This window comes from Cyprinodon tularosa, unplaced genomic scaffold (assembly GCF_016077235.1).
Source record: "Cyprinodon tularosa strain WSP-4 unplaced genomic scaffold, ASM1607723v1 ctg145, whole genome shotgun sequence".
NCBI classification, from domain to species: domain Eukaryota; kingdom Metazoa; phylum Chordata; class Actinopteri; order Cyprinodontiformes; family Cyprinodontidae; genus Cyprinodon; species Cyprinodon tularosa.
This window is the reverse complement of record NW_024038276.1, coordinates 944,694-965,640: the sequence shown is the minus strand read 5'-3', so window position 1 is coordinate 965,640 and position 20,947 is coordinate 944,694. Positions and strand designations below refer to the sequence as shown.

At 38.6% G+C, this 20,947-nt stretch overlaps 1 protein-coding gene across 1 annotated transcript; it reads right to left on the bottom strand.

The window, feature by feature from the left end:
- Window positions 1-2,387: 2,387 nt before the first annotated feature.
- Window positions 2,388-20,359, bottom strand: LOC119779294 (WW domain-containing adapter protein with coiled-coil-like). Its single transcript, XM_038278877.1, has 13 exons — window positions 20,016-20,359; window positions 19,577-19,610; window positions 18,949-19,141; window positions 14,714-14,805; window positions 9,644-9,753; window positions 9,354-9,451; window positions 8,991-9,266; window positions 5,551-5,667; window positions 5,247-5,395; window positions 5,077-5,168; window positions 4,642-4,825; window positions 4,398-4,525; window positions 2,388-3,305 (listed from the first exon to the last, which is right to left on the bottom strand). The coding sequence occupies exons 1-13, from the start codon at window positions 20,054-20,056 to the stop codon at window positions 3,236-3,238; spliced, it is 1,584 nt and encodes a 527-aa protein (XP_038134805.1). The 5' UTR covers window positions 20,057-20,359; the 3' UTR covers window positions 2,388-3,235.
- Between the last annotated feature and the right edge of the window lie 588 nt (window positions 20,360-20,947).

Here is a 20,947-nt window from a genome sequence, read left to right as displayed (position 1 = left end):
TTTCTTTTTTCCTCCTCCTATTATTCATGTTTTGTAAAATAAGTAAAAGTATAAGTGGTGTAAAAGTGCACCATTAGATAAAAAAAAAAAAAAAATTTGACCCTGATATTTCTGAGATATTTTCTGAGATCACTGCATAGAAACTAGGAAAAACTTTGATTTACAAAATGTTTCTGAGCTCACAGTTTTTATATTTCTAGGAACTTTGTTTTTTTGTCAATGCGGCACCAGTTCTATATTATCATTTATCATCTGTACAGCGCCTCGGAGCTGCATCGTAACAGTGCTCCGCTCAATTTGATTTTATCCAACAGCCTGGCTGCAGTTTCAGCCACATTTCAGATGTGACATGAGGTAATAGGTTTTTTTTTTTTATCTGATGGAAGTAAACTGAACAGGCACTCAGATAAGCACAAGGTTCAAGATAACAGTGCTCGATGCTGCTATCTGGTGGCACACATTTTATTTTTACTTCCTCTGCTTATAAATGGAAAGTCAAGCTTTTTTTTTTTATTGTGAAAAGTAGATTTTTTTCTCACTCATTTCAAAAGGTGACATGATTTATCATCTACTTTAAGTTAATTTTAGTGCAATTAGAGGGAGAGACGGTATGAAAATAAGTTTTACTTCTTTATACCCCTTTTCACACAATTTACTTAAATTGATTGATGCCAGTTATGAGGCTGTATATACTGACAGGTTTATTTGGTGGAGGGTTTTGTTTCCATTTATGTTCAGGTCAATTTAGTTTGGAAATTGGTGTTTGGTGGTGTTAACCAGTCTCTTTTGTGTTTTTTTGGTTGATTAATTTGTTTGTCAAAATTGTCTGATATAAATTCCTTTGCATGCATACATATATTAATGAAACATGGAAATATTTCTACCCTTTATTTCTTTTCATACGATTATAACTTTGATTAAAAAAAAAAATCAGGCCAATAATCAAGGATATTTTGCACAAAAATGGCAGACAGTAAATTCATTCACACATTTGTCGAAAACTTTACTGTAGCCACAGACGTGCTGGGGCACGCTGAGGGAAGAGAGGAAGCAGGGAAACCATACACAGCCATTACTGCACTGGAAAAAATTGAAATCTAGAGAAGTTATTTTTTTCTTAAAATAAGTGAATTTGTTCTTGGATTGAGGAGGTAAGAGAGTCATTTTGCCAATGGAACGAGACAGTTTACATTTAAAATAAGAAAACGCAATTGCACTCTTATTTCAAGTGCATATTATCTAATTAGCTTATTTTAAGAATAAAATACTCATTCCATTGGCAAACTATCTAATTTACCTACTCAAATTAGGGGTATATACACTCTAAATTTAGGACATTTTTACTTATTTCTAGATTGTTTTTCCAGTGTGGACCCTCTAACCACCATTAGTAGGGAAAGCAGGTGGAGAGTCTTGAGGGACAACTGAGACGGAGAGAGCTGGGATTTGAACTTCTGCATCCTACTGCTCTGTTGCCACGTGTCATCCATGTTTATTTCTATGCACTCAATTGGCTTATTCCTTCGATATGAATTACAGCATCAATGCAATTTGGCACAGAGGAAGGCAAACCATGTTTCTCCATTTATGTTTTGGTCAGGTTTTTTTTTTTTTTTATTCACCATTTGTTAATTTTATGTTAAGTCTTTTGCTTTTCCTCCATATTGTCCTATATTCATTTGTCTTGTTTTCAACTTTCATTCTCTGCTCCATTTTTCCATCGTTCCTCGTTTCCTTTCCCCATTTTTCAGTTCTTTAAAAAAAAAAAAGTTATATCCAATTGGTAACCATTGGAAATGGACATAATTTATTAAGCGCTTTTATTTAAAACACCCACTAAAATCTTCACATTAGAGCCACATTTACACAATCAAACAGTCATTCACACCAAAACAACAGATCCATAGGCCACCGGCAGTTAATCAACTTATTGAAATACAGTTTTTCAACTACATTTAATTTTTATTGAGCTATATCTTTGAAGCAAAACGAGAAGGGAATAAGAAGTCTAGCATTAGGTGCAGTATAGTATTTATTCACATATTTTATGGAAATACAAATACCCTAACCCCCTACCCCCTCCCCCCCATGTGCACATCAGACCCTGACAGCATCTATCGGAAGATGAAATTAATAGGCAATAAAAGTGGATAACAGGAGCTAAATGTGATCTTTGTATAAAAAGTTTTCCTTATTGTAAAGAGTTGATTCTTAAAAATAATAAAAAAAACAAGGTAATGAGATCAGATCACAGTCAGGGGACAGAAATGTGTGCACAGCCTCACCCGATGCTTTAAAATGAATCCTTATGGAATCAAAAAGGAACACATGCCATCCCACTTTGCCTTTTCATTACAAGGACGGTAATCATCAAGTGCAACAAATAATTTAACTTTGCGTGACTGTTTATTTAATCACTTTTGTAATGACTCACAAAATCTCTTTCCAAGGTAAATCAAAAGGAATGCAGTAGTTCCCGGGATACAACAGAACATGGCTGATTGGGTATAAACTACAGAAGGAATGAGAAAGTTGGCAGCAGAGACTAATGTACAGAAGCTCAGTTTTACAAGCAGCTACTGTAGGTCTAGCAGATGTATGCTTTAGTCAGAAAGATTCTTAAAACATCTTCAGTGAGCGAACAGAACTGACTTTGTCCAACTGGAACCACACAGACCTCGACCGAGGGACTGAGAAAACAGATGGAATAAGTAATGCCAGGAAGATTTCAGCTCCTCTGAAACACAACGAGATGGTAAAGCAATGTCCAAGTATAGTGAATAAAAAGCAAAAACCTAGAAAAACGAGAATCCATCTGTAAGGATTTTAATGTACGAGAATGTCCGGTTCAGAAGTGCAACGAACAGCCATGTTCATCAATCCGAAGAGCTTTTGCACAAACGCGAATATGTTTTAGTTTGTTTTGAATCTCGTCCTCAACACTACACATTAAAACACGCCGGAAAAACAAGTTTAACCAATATGACACACACAATCCAAGCTTCATGGTCCAAGAAGGTGCTGTCTGCAAATAGTCACAGGTCCTCTGTCCACTCGGTTAAGGTGTCTGAACCACGAGTCTGGCTTTTCAGAGAAACAAGTCGTGTGGTGGACAAAAAAAAATAAAAAGTTAAAATGAAAAGAGGAAAAGAAAAAAGACTCGTCTGTAGCCGTTTAAAACAGCAGGGAGAGGCTGCAGCAGCTTGCTGTCCATTTTCCAGCCTTTCTTATGTCCTCACACCATGTAGGAGTTCTGGTTCTTCAGTTTGTCCAGCTCTTTGCTCTGCTGCCTCAAAAACAGAACTCTGCAAAAGAAGAAACAGACAAGCCTGAATCAGTGTTTGTACAGTAGGCATGCATGTTCGTACCAACTAGGGTTGGGAATTGATAGGATTTTTTTATGTTTCCGATTCCCTTATCGATTCTGCAAAACAATTTCATTCCTTATCGATTCTGTGAAACTGCCTGCCTCGGAGAAAACAGAAGGCAGTGAACAGGAGCTGCCAGCCTCTGAGCCAGTCAGGCTACCCGTCTCGTCACAGTCATCTAAATCTAATGGAGAAGGCATCCATTTAATGAAAAAGCATTACTGTACAATTTTGGGAAATAAACTCATCTCCCCCTGATTCAAATAAAGGAGTGTCACCTTTCTCCCTCTCCTTGAACTGCAGAGCAACTTCATAACATGTTTCGTTACATCCATTGCAACAGCAAGAATCATGTAAGAATTCCAGCTACCAGTGGTTCTAATTAAACATGCTAGCAATGAAGGGCTAGATTAACAAGAAAGGCAGACTCCCTTAACCCCAAAGAGGGGTAGAAAATTGGTTTATTTCCAGAAATGGAATATGATTTACTAGGAACCACATTAAGCACAGCCAGTGATATAAAACTAGCTACTTTCCACCATAGTTGCCTTCCATGCTGGTCGTAACTTTAGCTTCTGTCCAGAAGCATGAAAAAATGACATTTGTTAAAATGTATGCCATGTTGTGTGCGCAGGTTTTTCTGCATGTTGGATGCATTTCCTCCCGCGGATGTAATTGCCACTTTGCAATGATTGCAAAGCGCCTTGTTGCCATCTTTCTCTTCCTTAAAATGAAACCAAACTTTCGATAGAGTTTACCTAATGGGGCGCCACTTTTTTTTTCTTGCTTTTCTAGACTTACGCCTGGTCACATCGTACTTGCTTACTGAATACTGTGTGCGTAACTTGCATAAAAAAACGTGATGCAAGTCGTGCTGCCCAGCGCTAGGCTCTGGTGCTGCCTGGAATCGTTAAGAGAATCGTTAAGCGAGCTGCCAAACGGTACCATGGAAGTGGAATACACTGAACCGGTTCTGAACAGGGAGCGGTTTTCGATTCCCATCCCTAGTGACAACCTTACATCTTTTACCTTTGCTCCCTCAGTGTAGCCTGGATTTCACATACTCTGACCAGAGAGCGAAGGTTTTTCATTTCTGTGCAGATTTCAGACATGTACAGGCTGCCCATGTTATGGAGGTCCTCCCGCAACCGAGCCGCCTGTTGGAACGGGAAACACAGTGAGTCACCACAGATTTTTAGACAGCAGTAGCACATCTCAACTCAAAGGCCCGATAACCTGACCTAAGGTGGGTTCTGGGTCTGATGAAAGATACCTGTTTCTCAGTATTCTCTGAAGGCCACCCTTGGATGTGTCGGATGAGGTTTTCATCGAAATGAGTTGCCAGGGTGGGAGTGAAGGAGCCGGGGGGGTCCGACTGGTTTTGGGCGGTGGTGCTGCTGCTGGATGGTGCATGAGGCAAGGCAGACATGTTTGGTCCCGTGCAGATAATATCTTGGCTGCTGGAGGGAGACAGCTGGTAAAGTTCCACTTCTAAAAGCCAACAAACCCTGAACATTTTCACATTTTGTCAACTTATTTAATGTGCAAGGCGACCACAAAGTGAGGTAGAATTAGAGAGTGGTTTCTAAAAAAAAATTAATTCAGGTAAAATTTCAAAACAGCTATTAATCTTCAATTTGACATGTTTGGTGACAAGATTACAACTGAAGTCCTGAGCAGCTGCTACACCTTGTGCTCTGACAGATACCTTCTATGCTGCAGAGTTCTGGGGTCCTCTGGACGCTTATCGGCTGTCTGACCCAAAGTCACCGACCCCTGCTTTCCTGGAGGCATGCCACCCTACAGGGTAAAGTCCAGAGAGTGAGAGCATTAGCTAACAGTAGATGAGGAAGAGGTGGGGGGGAAAAAAATGCATACTCTCGATTGTGATGGTGTGACGCTGCCGATATGCATGCCCAGGAGGGATTTCTGGCTGTTTTGGGGGGTGCCGTTCCGTGGCGAGACATATGGGCGTGGTGATGATGCATCTGTCGTCACGGATACCGGGGACTGACTGGAGTGCTGGGCTGAAATCAGAAACAAAAAATAAAAAATACATAAAAGGGTGTTAAGGAATTGAGGATCTTGTCAAGTATGCTTTACTTTTATGAAACAGGGTTTTCAGAAGAGATAGGAGAGGAGGGTATATGTGTGACGGAAATCAGATGCAAAGGAGCCCTACCTTGGTTGGAGTGCTGAGCAGCTGAGAGCAGAGCAGAGATGTTGAAAGCAGGTCCAGCAGCAAGGAGCTTATGAAGCACAGACCGCAAGGAAGCTTGGGTGACAGCAGCTGCCAAGACTGGAGGGACGAGAAGAGGGAATGAACAGACAGAAAAATATAAATGTGAGCATAGACATGCATAACAAGGGGTAAAATTCATATTATTGTTTACCTATTTTTTTAACCATACATGTGATTTACCAATAAAACTGGAGACAGAAATTAATTTCTAATTTCAATTTCATCCCTTCATATTGTTTCTCAGAAACAATATGAAGGGATGAAATTAACAGGAACAGAAATAGGTCATATAGAATCCAGGCATTACAGAAAACGAAAACAGAAATGAAGGTTTTTAATGTGCTGCAATGGGAAATTGGTTGGATATTACAGATTACTGTGTATCAGGATGACCTCCTGATATGCCTGGATAAAGATGTGACCAAGTATTACTGCAAGTTGACCATCAACTGCTGAACACCGTCACTATACAGCATGAAAAACAGACATTCGCCAAATTAAAACTGAATGGGGTGGAAAAAATATTGAAGAAATATTGTTAAGTCGTGAGTAATTACTGTGAATTTAAGGACAGGAGATAGGAACGAAAACAAAACGAAAAAGAATGGCCTGAATGTACCCAAGACGTATCTAGAAGCATAATTAGTTATTTTAAATTTTAAGTAATGGTGGCAAAAAACACTTTGACTGCATTTATGTATTCTAGGGCTGCAATTAAGGATTATTTTGCAAATCTGTTATTCTGTCTATTATTTTTTTGATTACTAATAAGATCGCTAAAGGTTCTTTAAAGAAGATTTTTTTTGCAAAATTAAACCAAATGAAACCAAAACTTTTCAACTTAAGCAGTTCTGGATAGAGCATATTGACAGACAAATATTTTTTATCTTAAATGCCAAATGTTTAAATATTTTTCCTACAATTTTGATAGAATCTCACTCTGTCATCTGAAGGCATGTTTGGAGTCTCTATACTCCAGCTAACAATTCATCAATGATTAAATTAGTTGACAATTATTTCTATAGTCGGTTAATCATGATTAATTACTTCAGTCCTAATGTACTCCTTTAAATTCTACACCACTGATTCTAAAGGACCAGAAAATTCAGTGTCACAGAGTTTGGGAAATTCTGTCCAGGACAATGAGGGATTAAAATTTGAGCACAATTTCATCAGTTGTGTTCTAAGAGGAGGATGAATGGAGAATATGCTGAAAACACCCTGCCTACAGTACTGCATGGGGAGGCTAGAGAGCCATGCTGCTTCCTGTGACACCGAAACCTGCAGCATGCAGAGGAAGATGGTTTAACTAGTCGTATATAAAACTATTCAAGAGTTTTAATGTAAATCCTGGAAGACTCTAGAAGCCATAATAGCCGACAAATCAGAAATTTTAGCTGGGATTTGAAAATACAGTTGTGACTAGGGCTAAATAATTTTTGACCAAATTCAAATTTCATCCAGTATTGTGATTTTTCCTTTGCATCAACCAGCTGATGTAGACGTTTCATTCCAGGGTTTCGGTGTTTTCATGACCACGTAAGCTTGCTTGTTCAGAGTCCATCGTTGATGACTTCCACTGGCCTGCATGGATCTGTGCAGCAACTTCAACTCTCTGTTGCCTTATTGGTGCTGGCAAAACTCCTTTAAGCGAATTATTGCCAACCAAAGGGCTGGAATGAAAAAGTCAGGGTCTTACTCGTTCAAGGTAGTGTAGCTAAATGCCTGAGGGCCTCTGCGATTCGAAAATTGCGTTTTCTATAATGCGATTATAATGTAAATGCAGCCCTAGTTGTCACATAAAAGCCCAAGAATATTAATGAGCTGAATGACTTTGCTCATCAGGATTAGGCTCTGATTCCACAAAGACACCATTAAAGAAGGTGGTGTTTGGCTATGAATGATGTTTGCATCAAGAGGTGCATTACTGAGACACAAAGATGCTCGCAAGGTATATAAATCTATGTACCATAGAAGGTACAAAATCTTACAGTCATCAGCACTATGCAAAATGTAAATTTAGATATATTTTTCATACATTAGCCTACCAAATGTTGCTAGTTTTGCCATGTTTTAATAGAGTGAACTAAGCCAATGCTAGTATATTTTGGTAAGCGTCTGGGACATTTAAATCAGAGCATTTTAAATCACTGTTTAAGTTATCCATGTGTAGGGCTGGGTACCGAACATCGGTTATTTTATGGTACCGACCGAAATACTTCGGTTCTACAGAGTATCGAAACATGCCTCGTCTTTCGGTACCAAGTTTCGGCGATTGGCTGTAACACTTAACGTGATTGTGTCATCCAGGAAAAATACACAGGTGGTCACGCCTACAGCCAGGGTTCATATGTATCTGTTGTGAACTGGTTGTGAGCGTCATGGAACCCCTTTAAAATAAAACTCAAGATTTGTACTTTTTTATTTTGTGCAATTTTCTGTTTCTTCGAATTCATATTATAAAACTGGTATCGAAAAAAGTATCGTTCAGGAACCAGTATCGAAGTGAAGTATCGGTATTGGTACCGGAACCTAAAATTTTTGGACAATACCCAGCCCTATCCATGTGCAAACAAAACAGTCATAAAAAAATTCTACTTAAAGTCGGAGCCGTCTTCTGAATGTCTTAAATCCCATTCACTTGTCTTTCTTATTTACCGTTTTTCAATCTACCAGCTCGATCAGATGACATAAATCTCCAGACTGTGGCCAAACAGCAGAAATTAGGAATTGTCATTAGTTAAGGACTCCATAAGTGATTGTTTAAAATAAGTGGGATTAAGAGACAGACCAGAATAATTTTCTGTAAGTTAATAAATCAGGAGGGAAACTTGGTCAACAAGAACAGCCCGTAGTTTCAGCCAGTCTGCAGCTGTGTTGTGGCGGTTGTCACATGTATGGAAAAGCTGCACATGAAGAATCGAAGTGACAGATATAGATATTCAAAAAACAAAACCATTAAGATACCTAAACCTTAATGATTTAGCAGCGTCCTGCTAATTAAGATCAAGAATCAGTTCAGTCATGATGAAGAATTATCATAGAAACTATCATTTACGTGAGCTTAAGGTTGTTTTAGAGACAAGATAAGCAGCAACAACACTGACAGGTTCCCACAATTGAAGTTAAAAAAATTAGAACTTGTTTTATCCCTTCTATCATTAGACTGTAGGTGAAAAGCCAAGTGCCGTCTGATTTCTAAACAGTAATTTCTGTACTAGCTGCGAGGATAAGGAGGATAAATGAAGAATATGCTGAAAAATGATATTTGGAATTCTAACCGAGATATAAATGTTCAGGTTTTATCTGATGCGATCAATTTTAGTTAAATACAAAGAAGTGTTCAGACTTTAAATGTTACCACTCCACACGGTGCATACCTTCATTGAGTTTGGCCATGTCCATGCTGCCGTTGTTCATCTGCAGAGTCGCCTGCAGAGCTGGAAGGAGCTGATGCAGGATGGCCGGGTCCTGAAGCAGCGCAGATGATTGCGACTGCGCAGATGGAGTCCCCTGCGCCGTAGATGATGAGGATGATGACATGTTGGAAGGGGTGGACCCTAAAGAACCAGCTGCAGAGTTTAGGCTCTGAGAAGAAGACAAAGAAGAGGAATGGCCGCTGTTTGATGACGTGGATTGGTCCCCTGGTGCTGCCTCTGTAAATGATGCAGAAAGTACACAACAATGACTCACTGGTTATGTAGATCAATAAACAATTATGGTGTTGCACAGTTTTTTCTTACTAGTTGTGGCTTTGTCCTGCAAGGCCTCTTGTCTATAGTCCATGTCTTTGGGGAAACTGTTTGCTGCCATCTTGGCTGAGTCTTTCTGTCGCTGTTCCCTGAAGTAAAGCAAGCACAATCCATTAATCCAATCTGAGTATGATCAGAATATATGATGGAGATGATGAATCTTTATTATTTTATTTTTTTTTAAGTAAATGGTGGACCAAGCACTGCTGTGCTTCCTGATCATAGACATATTTCTGGTAAAAACATTAAAAATAAATCTGAAATAAAAGCACTTCACTTGCCTCTCCAGCAGGTCCTTGGGCTTCTCCCACTGGGAAACTTCAGTTCTACAGTTATAGTAGTACTTCTTGCCGGAGGAGCTAATGTGTTCTGTCCAGTCATCAGCAGGGTCCTAGTGTTGAGACAGGTGCCAAAGGATAAACATGAAGACACTGAATAGGACAAAGTGTTAAAGAAAATAAAGACAAAAAGTTTCTCCAAGCTGGAGCTTCACACTTCTTCTGGTTGTTCAACAAAACAGAGAATACAAGGTTCATGTATACTCAGCTGGATGTATTTCATGCCATCTTCTGGCTGATAGATGGCATTACAACTGATTTCAACTCCTCATAATGCCTTTCTTCCAGGCTCATTTTCTATAGAATGTGTTGTAAGTTGTAAGAAAGTTATGCATTTTTTTTCTGCCAAATGTATGCTGGAAAAAATGCATAAGAATAAATAAATCTAGAAGTCAAATCACTAAACCTTTTCTTAGTTCCACTTTTGCAGGAAGCAGACAAACATCCATTAAACATAAGGAACAACATATGAAGTTGAAGTCTATATTTAAAGACCATTATTAAATAATTATCACACTAATTTTTAGTCTGAATATATGATCTAATCATAAACGGCAAATGATTCTCTGAACTTTTTTAAAAGCAGATACAATTTGAATCTCTATGGATACTGTAAACTGTGAATAGGATCAGCTGTAATTTATTGGGCTGGAGTTCAAAGACCACTGTCAAACCAGACGTTTAAAACTCTAAACAAATGCTAGATGTTTTCCTGCAGTGCAACAAAATTATTGGTTGTCCAAATTATATTTGCATATACTAAAATATATTGTCCTCTACTACAGGACCATGCAAAGGTATTTACAGTTCTTAAATTTAGTCACGTTACAATTGTTAATTCATAAGGATCGTATGTGAAAGACATACACAAAGTTGCGCAAAATTTTGAAATAAAATTTAAAATGTTCCACACTACAAATTAAAATCTGAACGGTGTGTCTTGAATTTTTAATTCAATCCCTTTAATGGAAAAAAAATAAAATAAAAAAAAACAAACATCACAGCTACAACCAATTAACTTTAGAAGCCTCCTAAAAATATGAATTTCTTTCCATGTTTATATCTAAATCTTTGTATTTAGCATAGTTAAACCTAAGGCTGCACTAAATCCAAACTTCCATAATAACAGCTCGTGTGTGTTTCACATTTATAGCAAAGGACTGTTTAGAGTGCAATAACTTTTAGCTTATACATTTCAAATGCTATGAACTTGTTCCATGCTAATGTAATACTTATCCAGTTAAGAGTCTAGATGCAGCAGATGCTCACCTTGGACACAAGAGACAAATTGCCCAAGATGCTAATGGCCACAGTAAAGGAGGCACAGATGAGAAAAGAAAGGAGGCACTGCTATCATTACTGCAGTATTCACTTTTGCTGTGCCATTACAGGATTTTGAAACAGGGTGCAGTTCCAGTTCAACCAATCATCCGAAACGGAAAGGGGATTTTAAAACTGCAGGCCTACCAAGACAAGGGTTTTTCTCTACACTGTCAGGAAAAGCTAAGAAAGTAGTAATCACAACGGCAAAGAGAACTGCAGCTCGAGTAGCTTCAGATAGCAGTGTGTTGTTTTAAAGGCCACGACTCTGGCCCTAAAGGAAGATAATATGGCAAAAAGAAGACTAAGGCTACATTCACACTGCAGGCCTTGATACTCAATTCCGATTTTTTTTGCGTTGCCGTTCACATTTCCAAATATATGCGACTTGAATGTTACCTCCTGTGTGAACTGCAGTCATACAACACAAGTGTCCTACATGCGCAGTAGAGGACGCAATGACAACACAGGCCAGCTTGCTCTGCGTTTACGGAAGTAAACATGGATGGTAGTGCCGGAGCGCATCTAGCGATCTTTCCCAACCATAAAAACACAATCTTTTCAAGATGGTTAAACATAAATACTGCTTTCCGCATCATCGTCTGCCATGGTTGTAGTTTTTCTTGACGCTTCTAAATAGCAAGACCCAGAATAGTGACCTTTGTGTGGTATTAATGGCGTTCAGGTCGGATTAATGTGACCTGTCCGTTCAGACACAGGTCGCATTTGAAAAGATCAGATTTGTATTGGATTTAGGACCACATAGCCAAGTGGCCTGGGTCGCATTGGAAAAAAATCGGATCCGTGTTGTTCAGACAGCCATGAAAAGATCAGATTCAGGTCGCAAAAACAAACAAAACTTTTTGGAATACATAGATTTGGACAATAATTCAACATCAATACATACATTTATTCAATAACTATTATATGACACAGAGCCTGTGGCTTCAGCTTTAGGCTAAGCTCCAACAGGTTAAGTTTTAGCTGCAGAACGAATGCGCATAAGGAGGTGACCTAATTGTTTTGGACGTATACCTGGAAAAGCAGCCCCTGAAAATGTCTTCAATTTTAGCATTTGATGAATGAAGTGTAGATCATGTAGCATGAGGCTCATAAGCAAAAGCAACAGCTAGTCATGCAACTTAAAGATACGGTCAGACACCCTGCCTAAATATTCACACTAAATCTTGGGCCTCTCAATGAGGGATCCACCTGGATAAATGTCATTAGACGTCATAGATTTTTAAACTTCAACAAGAAATCATTTTGTATTCACAAATGTACCAAAAAATATTAAGTATTTTGATAATTGCACATAGAAAAAAAAAAATCTTTTTTTTTTTTAACCACACAGCACTGGAGCTTATTTTTAACCTTAAACAAAACTTAAAAAATAAAACATCTTTAAAGTTAAAGTAAGTAAAACGTCTTTAAGAAGCTGAGAATACTTTCCTTTGCAGCAATGAATAAATGAACATCAGAAGGACCAACTATGACAGAATATATGAGCCAATTCAAGATTTGAAATGTTACATAAGCCTCTGTAATTTAACAAATTTCATATTGTGTTTAACTATAACAGAAATGGGCGTTAAAATGTATGTAATACTATTAAGTAGGGGTGTCCTGATAAAGCTTTTTCCTTTCCGATACCCTGCGAATTTACCAATACTGATATTGGCAAATCATAACGGCTTTTATTGCTTTCTTATGCAGTAGAATGTTAGAAAAGGCTTGATCAATTAACATATTTAAACAGGTAACCGAAGCCAACAACAAAAGGGTTGAATACAACTGACCCATGTAAAATTAACCAATTATTTACAGAAACTTTATAGGTCTCATATTATTCAAAATTCACTTTATAAACATTTTATAGCACTGCAGCTAACATTTGTGTCTGAAAGTCTGTAAACTCATTAGCACTGCAGCTAACATTTGAGCAGGTGGTTTCAATAATCGATGATCTTATCTGTACATCACAACAGTCTTTTCCTAACATCAGTAATTGTGATTGTGTGCTTGTGTTAAATTAGTTTTCTTAGCAGGAGCTTGGTTAGCCCATTACAACAGATAGAGGCCTTATTAACTCAGGCTAACTGGCTACTGGGCTGTTATACGGTCAAGCTGCTCCTGCTATATGTTGTTCTTGCATATAAGCTGCTCAGAGCAGTCTGTAGCAGCCAATCGGTTAAGGTCTACTTTTGTCTTCAATTTAAATCAAAAATCCTTTAGAAATCCCACTGGGAAGTTAAATATTGCAGTAAGCCATATGTTGTTTCTTTTAAACAGGTGTTGATAGCTGTAGGCAAGAAGGATCTCATGTAGTGCTCTGTCTTGCACCAGATCTGGAGAAGCCTCTTGCTGAATGAATACACTCTGTTGTCTTCTGTATTATTTCGTTCTAGCTGCCATCATTACGATCTATGACTAGTTGTCATAGTTGCGGGGAGTGGGGGTGTGGCCTTCGGGAGGGTGAGGACGTGGAAAGCCAAAACAGCTCGTTTAGAAGAGGGCTGAACAAGGAGTTTATTAGTAAACGGCATCTGCCTAATGCCAGACGACTTTTTCTGCTAAAACAGCAAATAAATGCTCTGAAAGGGCTAACTGTTCATATTTAAATGTAGTACAATATGAGACATTTAACAGAAAGAGAGATTCTATTGGCATGAAACTGTTGGAGATTTTAGATGCCAGCTGATAAAACCCATTATTAGTCTTTTGGACCAATTTTCGATATTAATAATGGATCCGGGCATTCCTATTATTGAAGGTCAATGTTAAGCAATGATAGAAACCATAAAGTTGAAAGAACCCTTAGACTGAAATAAAACAATGGACACATTGTCACCTGGTTATGTGTACATTTAATCTGTTGAGCTTGCTTCTTTTGAAAACAAACCACTTTTTTTTTTTTTACAATTATTTCTTAAATATTATCGTCATGGAACTGCATAAAATAAATGCTAAATCACCCTGAAGGCATAGTGGTGACAGTTTTTGGGAGGGTTTTTTAGTGTGGGGATGCTTTAGTTAAACAGGGACAGGAAAATATGTCTAAGTTCATGGTAAAATTGATGGAACTAAATACAGGCTAGTTATTTCCAGTGGAACATCTTACATTTTTTAATCCAATATCCCATTCCATTTTCTTCCGCTTTATCCGGGGCCAGGTCGTGGAGGCAGCATTCTAAGCTGCCAATATTAAGAGACTTAGATTTTATTTTGTCGTTTTGTTTACACAGTTAAACACAAAAAGAAATATCATTTGGAACAGCTCTCTGGACAATTTCCTCTTTTTTAAAATTGCAGCATTGAAAAATAGTTAAAATGACTGTAAATTTACAGTTCTAACTTTTTTTTTTTATGTTTATTTCAATATAGCCCAATATTATTTAAACAATCTCAAGTTTATTTTCATATTCATGACTACAAGCAAAAACACCAGATCAACAAAAATAGAATTATAAAAAGACCTACAACAAATCTACACGTGCTAACCTCTGCCATTAACTTGCATGGAGGAAGATTTTAAAACATTATCCATCAAGCACTGATTTTTTTCTTTTTTTTAAAGAAACATTTACCCATGAAAGTCTAAAGAAAACAGCTGGTGTGATGCTTTGAAGCAAAATTATGAAACTTACAACAGGAAAGGCAACGAGCGTACACAATCAGATAACAGCAACTCACTCTTTCTGCAGGCTTGCTCTGGCTGGCATGAGTTTCACTGCCTTGGTGGGAGCTGTTGTTGTGAGAGGCCTCCTGAGGAGAGCTGCTGGTCCCTGAAACAAATTCTTTCTTTAGTCAAATAAACATGCTGCACCCAGACCTAAGGACTCCATTGTGTTGCATTTGAGGGAAACGGTTGTGATGAGACGGATAGTTCATTGTAAGCATTCTTTAAAGCTTTTTCTTTTCATTCTGGAAAGACTGATCTTCACCCTTAATCAGAAAGCATTAACTCCATATTAATTTCAAAAGACAGCTGTGGCCAGCAGCTTATATCTATTCAAAACCATGCTTGTCATAAATTTTGGGCTCTAAATCGGAGGTCTTCAACAGGGGGTCCACAGAGGTACTGCATGGGGGTCATGAAAGGTTTGGTTGATTAGACTTTTTTTTTATATTCCCCCCTGCAATTTTTTTCTCCACTAATTGAAATGTATTTAAATCCACATTAACATGAATTCAACACACTGTACTAAACAGATAAATGAAGATGAGAAATCAGTAATCAATGCACACATTCAGCGACACACAGGAACTCTTTCAAGCTGGGCACCATTTCATTCACAACACCTGTCCCATCAACTAGGAATCAGAATCAGAAATACCTTAATAATCCCAGGGAGAAATTACTTTTGTTACATTACTCCATCTGCAATAGAGTGACTATAGGACCAGTTGTATATAACAGAATTTCATAGAATATATATAATTAGGGCGTCCCCGCTCCATCTCGCCATCAGTTTGGGGGTCCTTGGCCTGGAAAACATTAAAGACCCCTGCTCTAAATCAATTGACCACCCTCTTCCAGAGTGTAATATTTCAAAACATCTTTAGTTAGATTTATGAACAACCTTTGCTTGCATACGTTTGTTTATTGCCAACTAGAGATTGACCAGGGTAGGCTTCCTGAGGCTGATGATGACGCTGATCCTTTTGAGATCAATCAAAATGATTTATAAGTACTGCCAATTTTTTAGGCCTATTCTTTAAGTCAATGCAACTTTTTCTTCGTCCGTTTACATGACACAACTGACACTATGACCACAAATGTTCCACAAGTCACAATGTAAGGAAAAACAACAACAGATGTACAAGTCGAACAAAAAATTAACTGACAGCAACGATAGGAAGCTGAAAGGAATGTGCTTTATGTGATCCAAGGCATAGCCACTAAAATGCACTAATTTATCAGCCAAAAAATTAATTTTTCAGCCAATGAGACAAAACGCTGGCATTGGACAAAAATATAGGCCGGTCTACTGAGGATTTTTTCTAATCCATACAAGCTTAATGTCAACGCAGTTGTTTTGAAGTACTGTATTTTCACGACTATAAGGCTATAACGTCTTTTTTTTCCCTCAAAATGTGCGGTGCGCCCTTTGGTGCGGTGCGCCATATGTGTGTTGCAACTGCGACTTTTTAGACCACCTCATTGAGGAGATGATGAAAGAGTGGCTGAATGTAAGGAGACCAGGTGTTTTTTTTTCCACTCATCACCAAACCATCGCTGTTAATCTGACTCCATGCGTGCCCATCTCACAGCTGATGTGAAAAACATGGTAAAACAAATTAATGCTGTGCTCGCTGTGAACCGGACGCAGCAGGTGCAGCAAGTTTACATGCAAAGTCAACGGTTGACGAGCGTATAGACATAGCAAAAGGTCCCGCAGCACGTTTTGAGCAGCAGGCGCAGCGCGTCGGGAGCGCGCCGCCAACGCACTGCTGCTGCTCGAGATGGAAAAATTGAAGTTTTGCTGCTGGAAGCGCCGCATCAATGAATCAGAGAAGCTGATCTGGGAGCTGACAGCGAGACAGACACATCGCTCTGATGACATATGATATTAAAGAAAATGAAAGGGCTGGATGGATGAGGAGATGATGAAAGCTTGGCTGAGGGAGGTGTATGTGAGGAGACCAGGTGGTTTTTTCCACGCATCACCATCGCTTTTAATATGTGACTCCATGCGTGCCCATCTCACAGCTGATGTGAAAAACATGGTGGAAAAAAATAAACGCTGTGCTCGCCGTTATGTCGGGGGTCTGACAAAGGAACTTCCACCGCTCGACATCGGTGTGAACCGGCCGTTCAAAGTAAGGCTGCGAGCGATGGATGACCGACGGAGACCACAGTTTCACGATAAGTGGAAGGCAGCGCCGGGCAAGTTACGCCACCGTTAGCGGATGGATTGTTGATGCTTGGACTAACGTGTCTGCTGGCTCTGTTGTTCGAGCTTTCGCAAAAGCCGGCATTATTTCTGAGGAGCCGCACGGCACGGAAAGTGACTCTGACAGCGAAGAAGGGGAAATTGGCATGTCTGATTTAGCGCAGCTGTTTAATTCAGAAACAGAGGATGATGACTTTGATGGGTTTGATTAATACTTTGTAATAAATACATGAATAAAGCACAAACATACTCAGTTTTGCTCCCGCTCTATTTTTCTACCTGAAAACTTAATTCAACAGCAGCCTCTGGGCGGGTCTCCTCCGGGTTCACCGCGGCGGCTGGCAGGTGTTTTTCATCTAAATAATCTAAATATTGCAGCTATATTTGCTGTGATCAGTGGGAATAAAGTAGTTTTAATATGTTTTTAAGTGAGAAAGTCCACCTGAAAACTTAATAATTGCAATCAGTTCATCCAGATTATCTATTTCTGTCGGAGGCGCTCAGACCCCGACATACCAGCGGTGCACCGACAGTAGAAATCCCTTCATCAGCAGCCACTGGGCCTGGTCGCCTCCCGGTTCACCGCGGCTGCTGGCAGGTGTTTTTCATCTAAATAATTTAAACTGCAGGCACCAGGATACCGGTAATAAAAGCGAACATATTCCGTCGGCAGGTTTCAGGATTTTAAGTTAATTTAGGAGTGATCACAGCGCTCTGTCATCTGCGATGTGTCTGTCTCACGGCCAGCTGCCAGGTTTGATTAATACTTTGTAATAAATACATGAATAAAGCACAATCATACTCAGTTTTGCCCCCGCTGTATTTTTAAATACGCAGTAGAGGTATTTAAAGGTAGTAGAGGACATGTACCGGTATATAAAAAACGCGCCCTATAGTCCGGTGCGCCTTATGTGTGTGTTAAATACAGAAATGGCACACATAACTGAGAGTGCGCCTTTTAGTACGGTGCGCCTTATGGTTCTGAAAATACGGTAATTGTTTCCTGGCACATGCCTCAATTATGGCACAGGCCACTAATTTTTTATTTTTTTTTTTATCCAAGGAGGAACTTTGCAAAGGTAGTTCATAAATTGCATATTTTATCCATTTCAAATACATATTTGCTATGATTAGGAAAAAGAAAAGCTTAGTTAAGTTTATTTAGAAACTATTTAGCTGATGACTTGACGGAAAGTTAAAGCATTTGAAGGACCAACTAAGCACTGGCAACTAAAGCAATCTGCCACTACCATGCTTGACACCCTCACAGAGGGTTCTAAAAAAATATTGTTGTCACTATGGCTAAAATATCTCAGACTTTTTCTCATCTGATCATAAAACTGTTCTCCAGAAGGGTTGGTCATGAAGTCAGCAACACATTTAAAAGGAAGAGGGCAGCACATGTGCTTATACTTAAAGTGTATATTTAGAGTAAGGTCAGATTATTAAGAGGACAATTTCTTAGTCCACAGCAACATACCTGTTTAACATTGGACAATGGCACTGCTAAGAGACACCTATTAATAGCTTGTTTCTGTGAAAATCAAGCAATTCCCCAAGAACTAAAAGTACCAATAGTCTCCTTACAGACATTTTAATGACCCATTGTTACACAGGATAAATACCAGAAATGATCAACAATGAGAAGTTAGCAGGCTTTACTCAAAGGACCTTCTGGAAAGCAAATTTTGACGATGCCAAAACCATTAAATGTGTTATTTTTTGTCCCTACATTCAGTTGTTAATTTTAACCTAAAACATAAACGTTTGACCACAACTGTAGATACAAGTGAATATGCATATGTAACATGTCCCATTTTAAGGCAAATAATGCCAGAGGAGAGGATTAGAATGCTAATTTTACTTATCTTGAAAATATGATAGGTTGAACTCATTTTAAATTAATAATAATTTGCCTAAGTATCTCATAACTATCCATCCAAAACAAATGTTTATCATTTACCTCATTTAAAGCTTTTTCTGAACCCAAAATAAGCACCGTTTCTACCAAGCCATTACACCAAGGCTTACCATTTTTTCCTCGAACAGTGAAAGAGCTTTTGGCCTTCCCATGTTGCCCCATAATATCTCCTTGTCGGCTGACAGGACTTTCATCAGAGCGTCGCAGCACCTTGTAAGGGGGTATGGGATCTGATGAAACATCACGCACTTTGTTGTAGCGGTGTACGCTGCTGGATTGGCTCTTTGGCTGAGATTTATGGGTCTAGAAAATAAAGAATAGACAATAATTGAAGCTGGTGGGGCTTAAACTTGGAAAAGTTATTGTGGAGTTGCAGTTCCAGGTAAATTTTCTTCAACAGTGACATAAACACAGATTTTTTTCCAAGAAGGCAATTCTGGAAGAGGATCTACTAGATATTACAGCAGGATGATGACAAACTCAAAGTCAAGCAGCTGTATAAATATTGGGAGACAGCATGCAAATGCATGCCACACTGGCTGACATTTAAAAACAAACCATTCCTTGTCACTATTCCCAACCATATACTACTTTGTTTGCATTACCTGCATAAATTACATCGAAATAAACTAACGTTTACTACAAGGTGAAAAATTTGAATATGTAGGTTCATGAGATGTAAATACTTTTTCAAATCACCGATAGTTGATGCCCCATTATAACCTGGTGAAACTGTACCTGATAGGACTGGGGATCCTTTCTGTCGTTGCACCTGTGAAAACACAACAAATAATGTCATTTTTCCCACGTCAACTAGATTGGTTTTCCTGAATAACACTTTGTAGATGACTATAAGTTAGCTAACGTTAGCGAAGTTAGCACGATTTTAATCTTGCCCCCAGCAGTCTGTCAATGTTGTTCCATGAAAAAGAAAGCTCAAGCCTTTTCCTAACCTTTATATGAAACCAAATATATTCTCAAGTACTAATTTGTTAGCAAACGTCATGCTAACATTTGAGCTAGCTTAAAACCGGAACCTCTAGCTAAGCGACTACAGTTAACTGCTAGCTGTGACAGCTAACAGCTAATCGAACGTTAGCAACCGCTAGACTAAGATAGTTAAACATATATTCCCCTAGAAGAAATATGACAACACTATAACCGGTGATTGATTTACCCATCGCTGACTCTTGCTGGTTTCCTTGCATACATCACCATCAAGGCCCCGGTGATGTGTGTGTGTGGTTGAGGGGGAAACCGTGGCCTCCTGTCTGTCTGCTCTCACAGTTCTTTTTTTTTTTTTCTTTTTTTTTCCTCTCCACTACAGTTTCCTGGTGTCTTTTTTCGGCCTTTCTCACCAGAAAAACGGCTACAAGTGGAGCGCCGAGCACCAGCACTGCATATCGGGTGGTGCAATTAAAACCCACCCTCAATGCATCATCTGGTATACGGAGTACGATATGCAGTGGAGTCGGCCGATGTAGCTCAGCGAAGAGCAGCAGAGGCAGGCAGCCGGAAGCAGAGGAGAGCCACTTATGTTTAATCTTTGGCTGGGGAGGAACTACTTCCGCCTGACCTGTCAAAATAAAAGAGGATGTTAGTGCGAAAATGTCGAAATCGTTATAACCTCCTCAGCTTCCAGAGAATTTTTAAATAAAACACGTGTTATTTTACTCTTTGTTAAATTGAGTGCAACTAAAAATAATATTTTTAGGGACTTCATTGTTTTCCAAGGCTAAGAATAAATGGTTTAAGAAAATTTCTTTTTTTAAATAAAAGTACAATGTGTTACAATTACAGAGATTTACTGACAAAAATAAAATATACAAAGCATGATATTTATTATTACGTATGTACTTAAAAATCTCAATATTCATGTCACTGCAGTCTGCAGTCTCTACATAGATGTCAATGAAAATTACAAACAGTATCTGTAAATATCTTAAGTTATAACATATCCTCTCAGATAGACAACTTTAACCAGACATGTTTTTTTTTTTTTTTTTTCCTCTCTGACACTGATTGAAATGTGTTCTTTTCCTGTTAGGATTATTAAATTAATTTATATATGTTAGAATGATGAAAGAGATAAAAAAAGCAATACTTTAT

Excerpts from the sequence above, each read along its gene's own strand:
- LOC119779294 (XM_038278877.1), bottom strand. The coding sequence starts at position 20,056 with ATGGTGATGTATGCAAGGAAACCAGCAAGAGTCAGCGATGG. Across the intron at positions 19,142-19,576 it reads AGGATCCCCAGTCCTATCAG|ACCCATAAATCTCAGCCAAA; the intron begins GTACAGTTTCAC and ends TTTATTTTCTAG. Across the intron at positions 5,169-5,246 it reads TCACACCATCACAATCGAGA|GGTGGCATGCCTCCAGGAAA; the intron begins GTATGCATTTTT and ends TTTACCCTGTAG.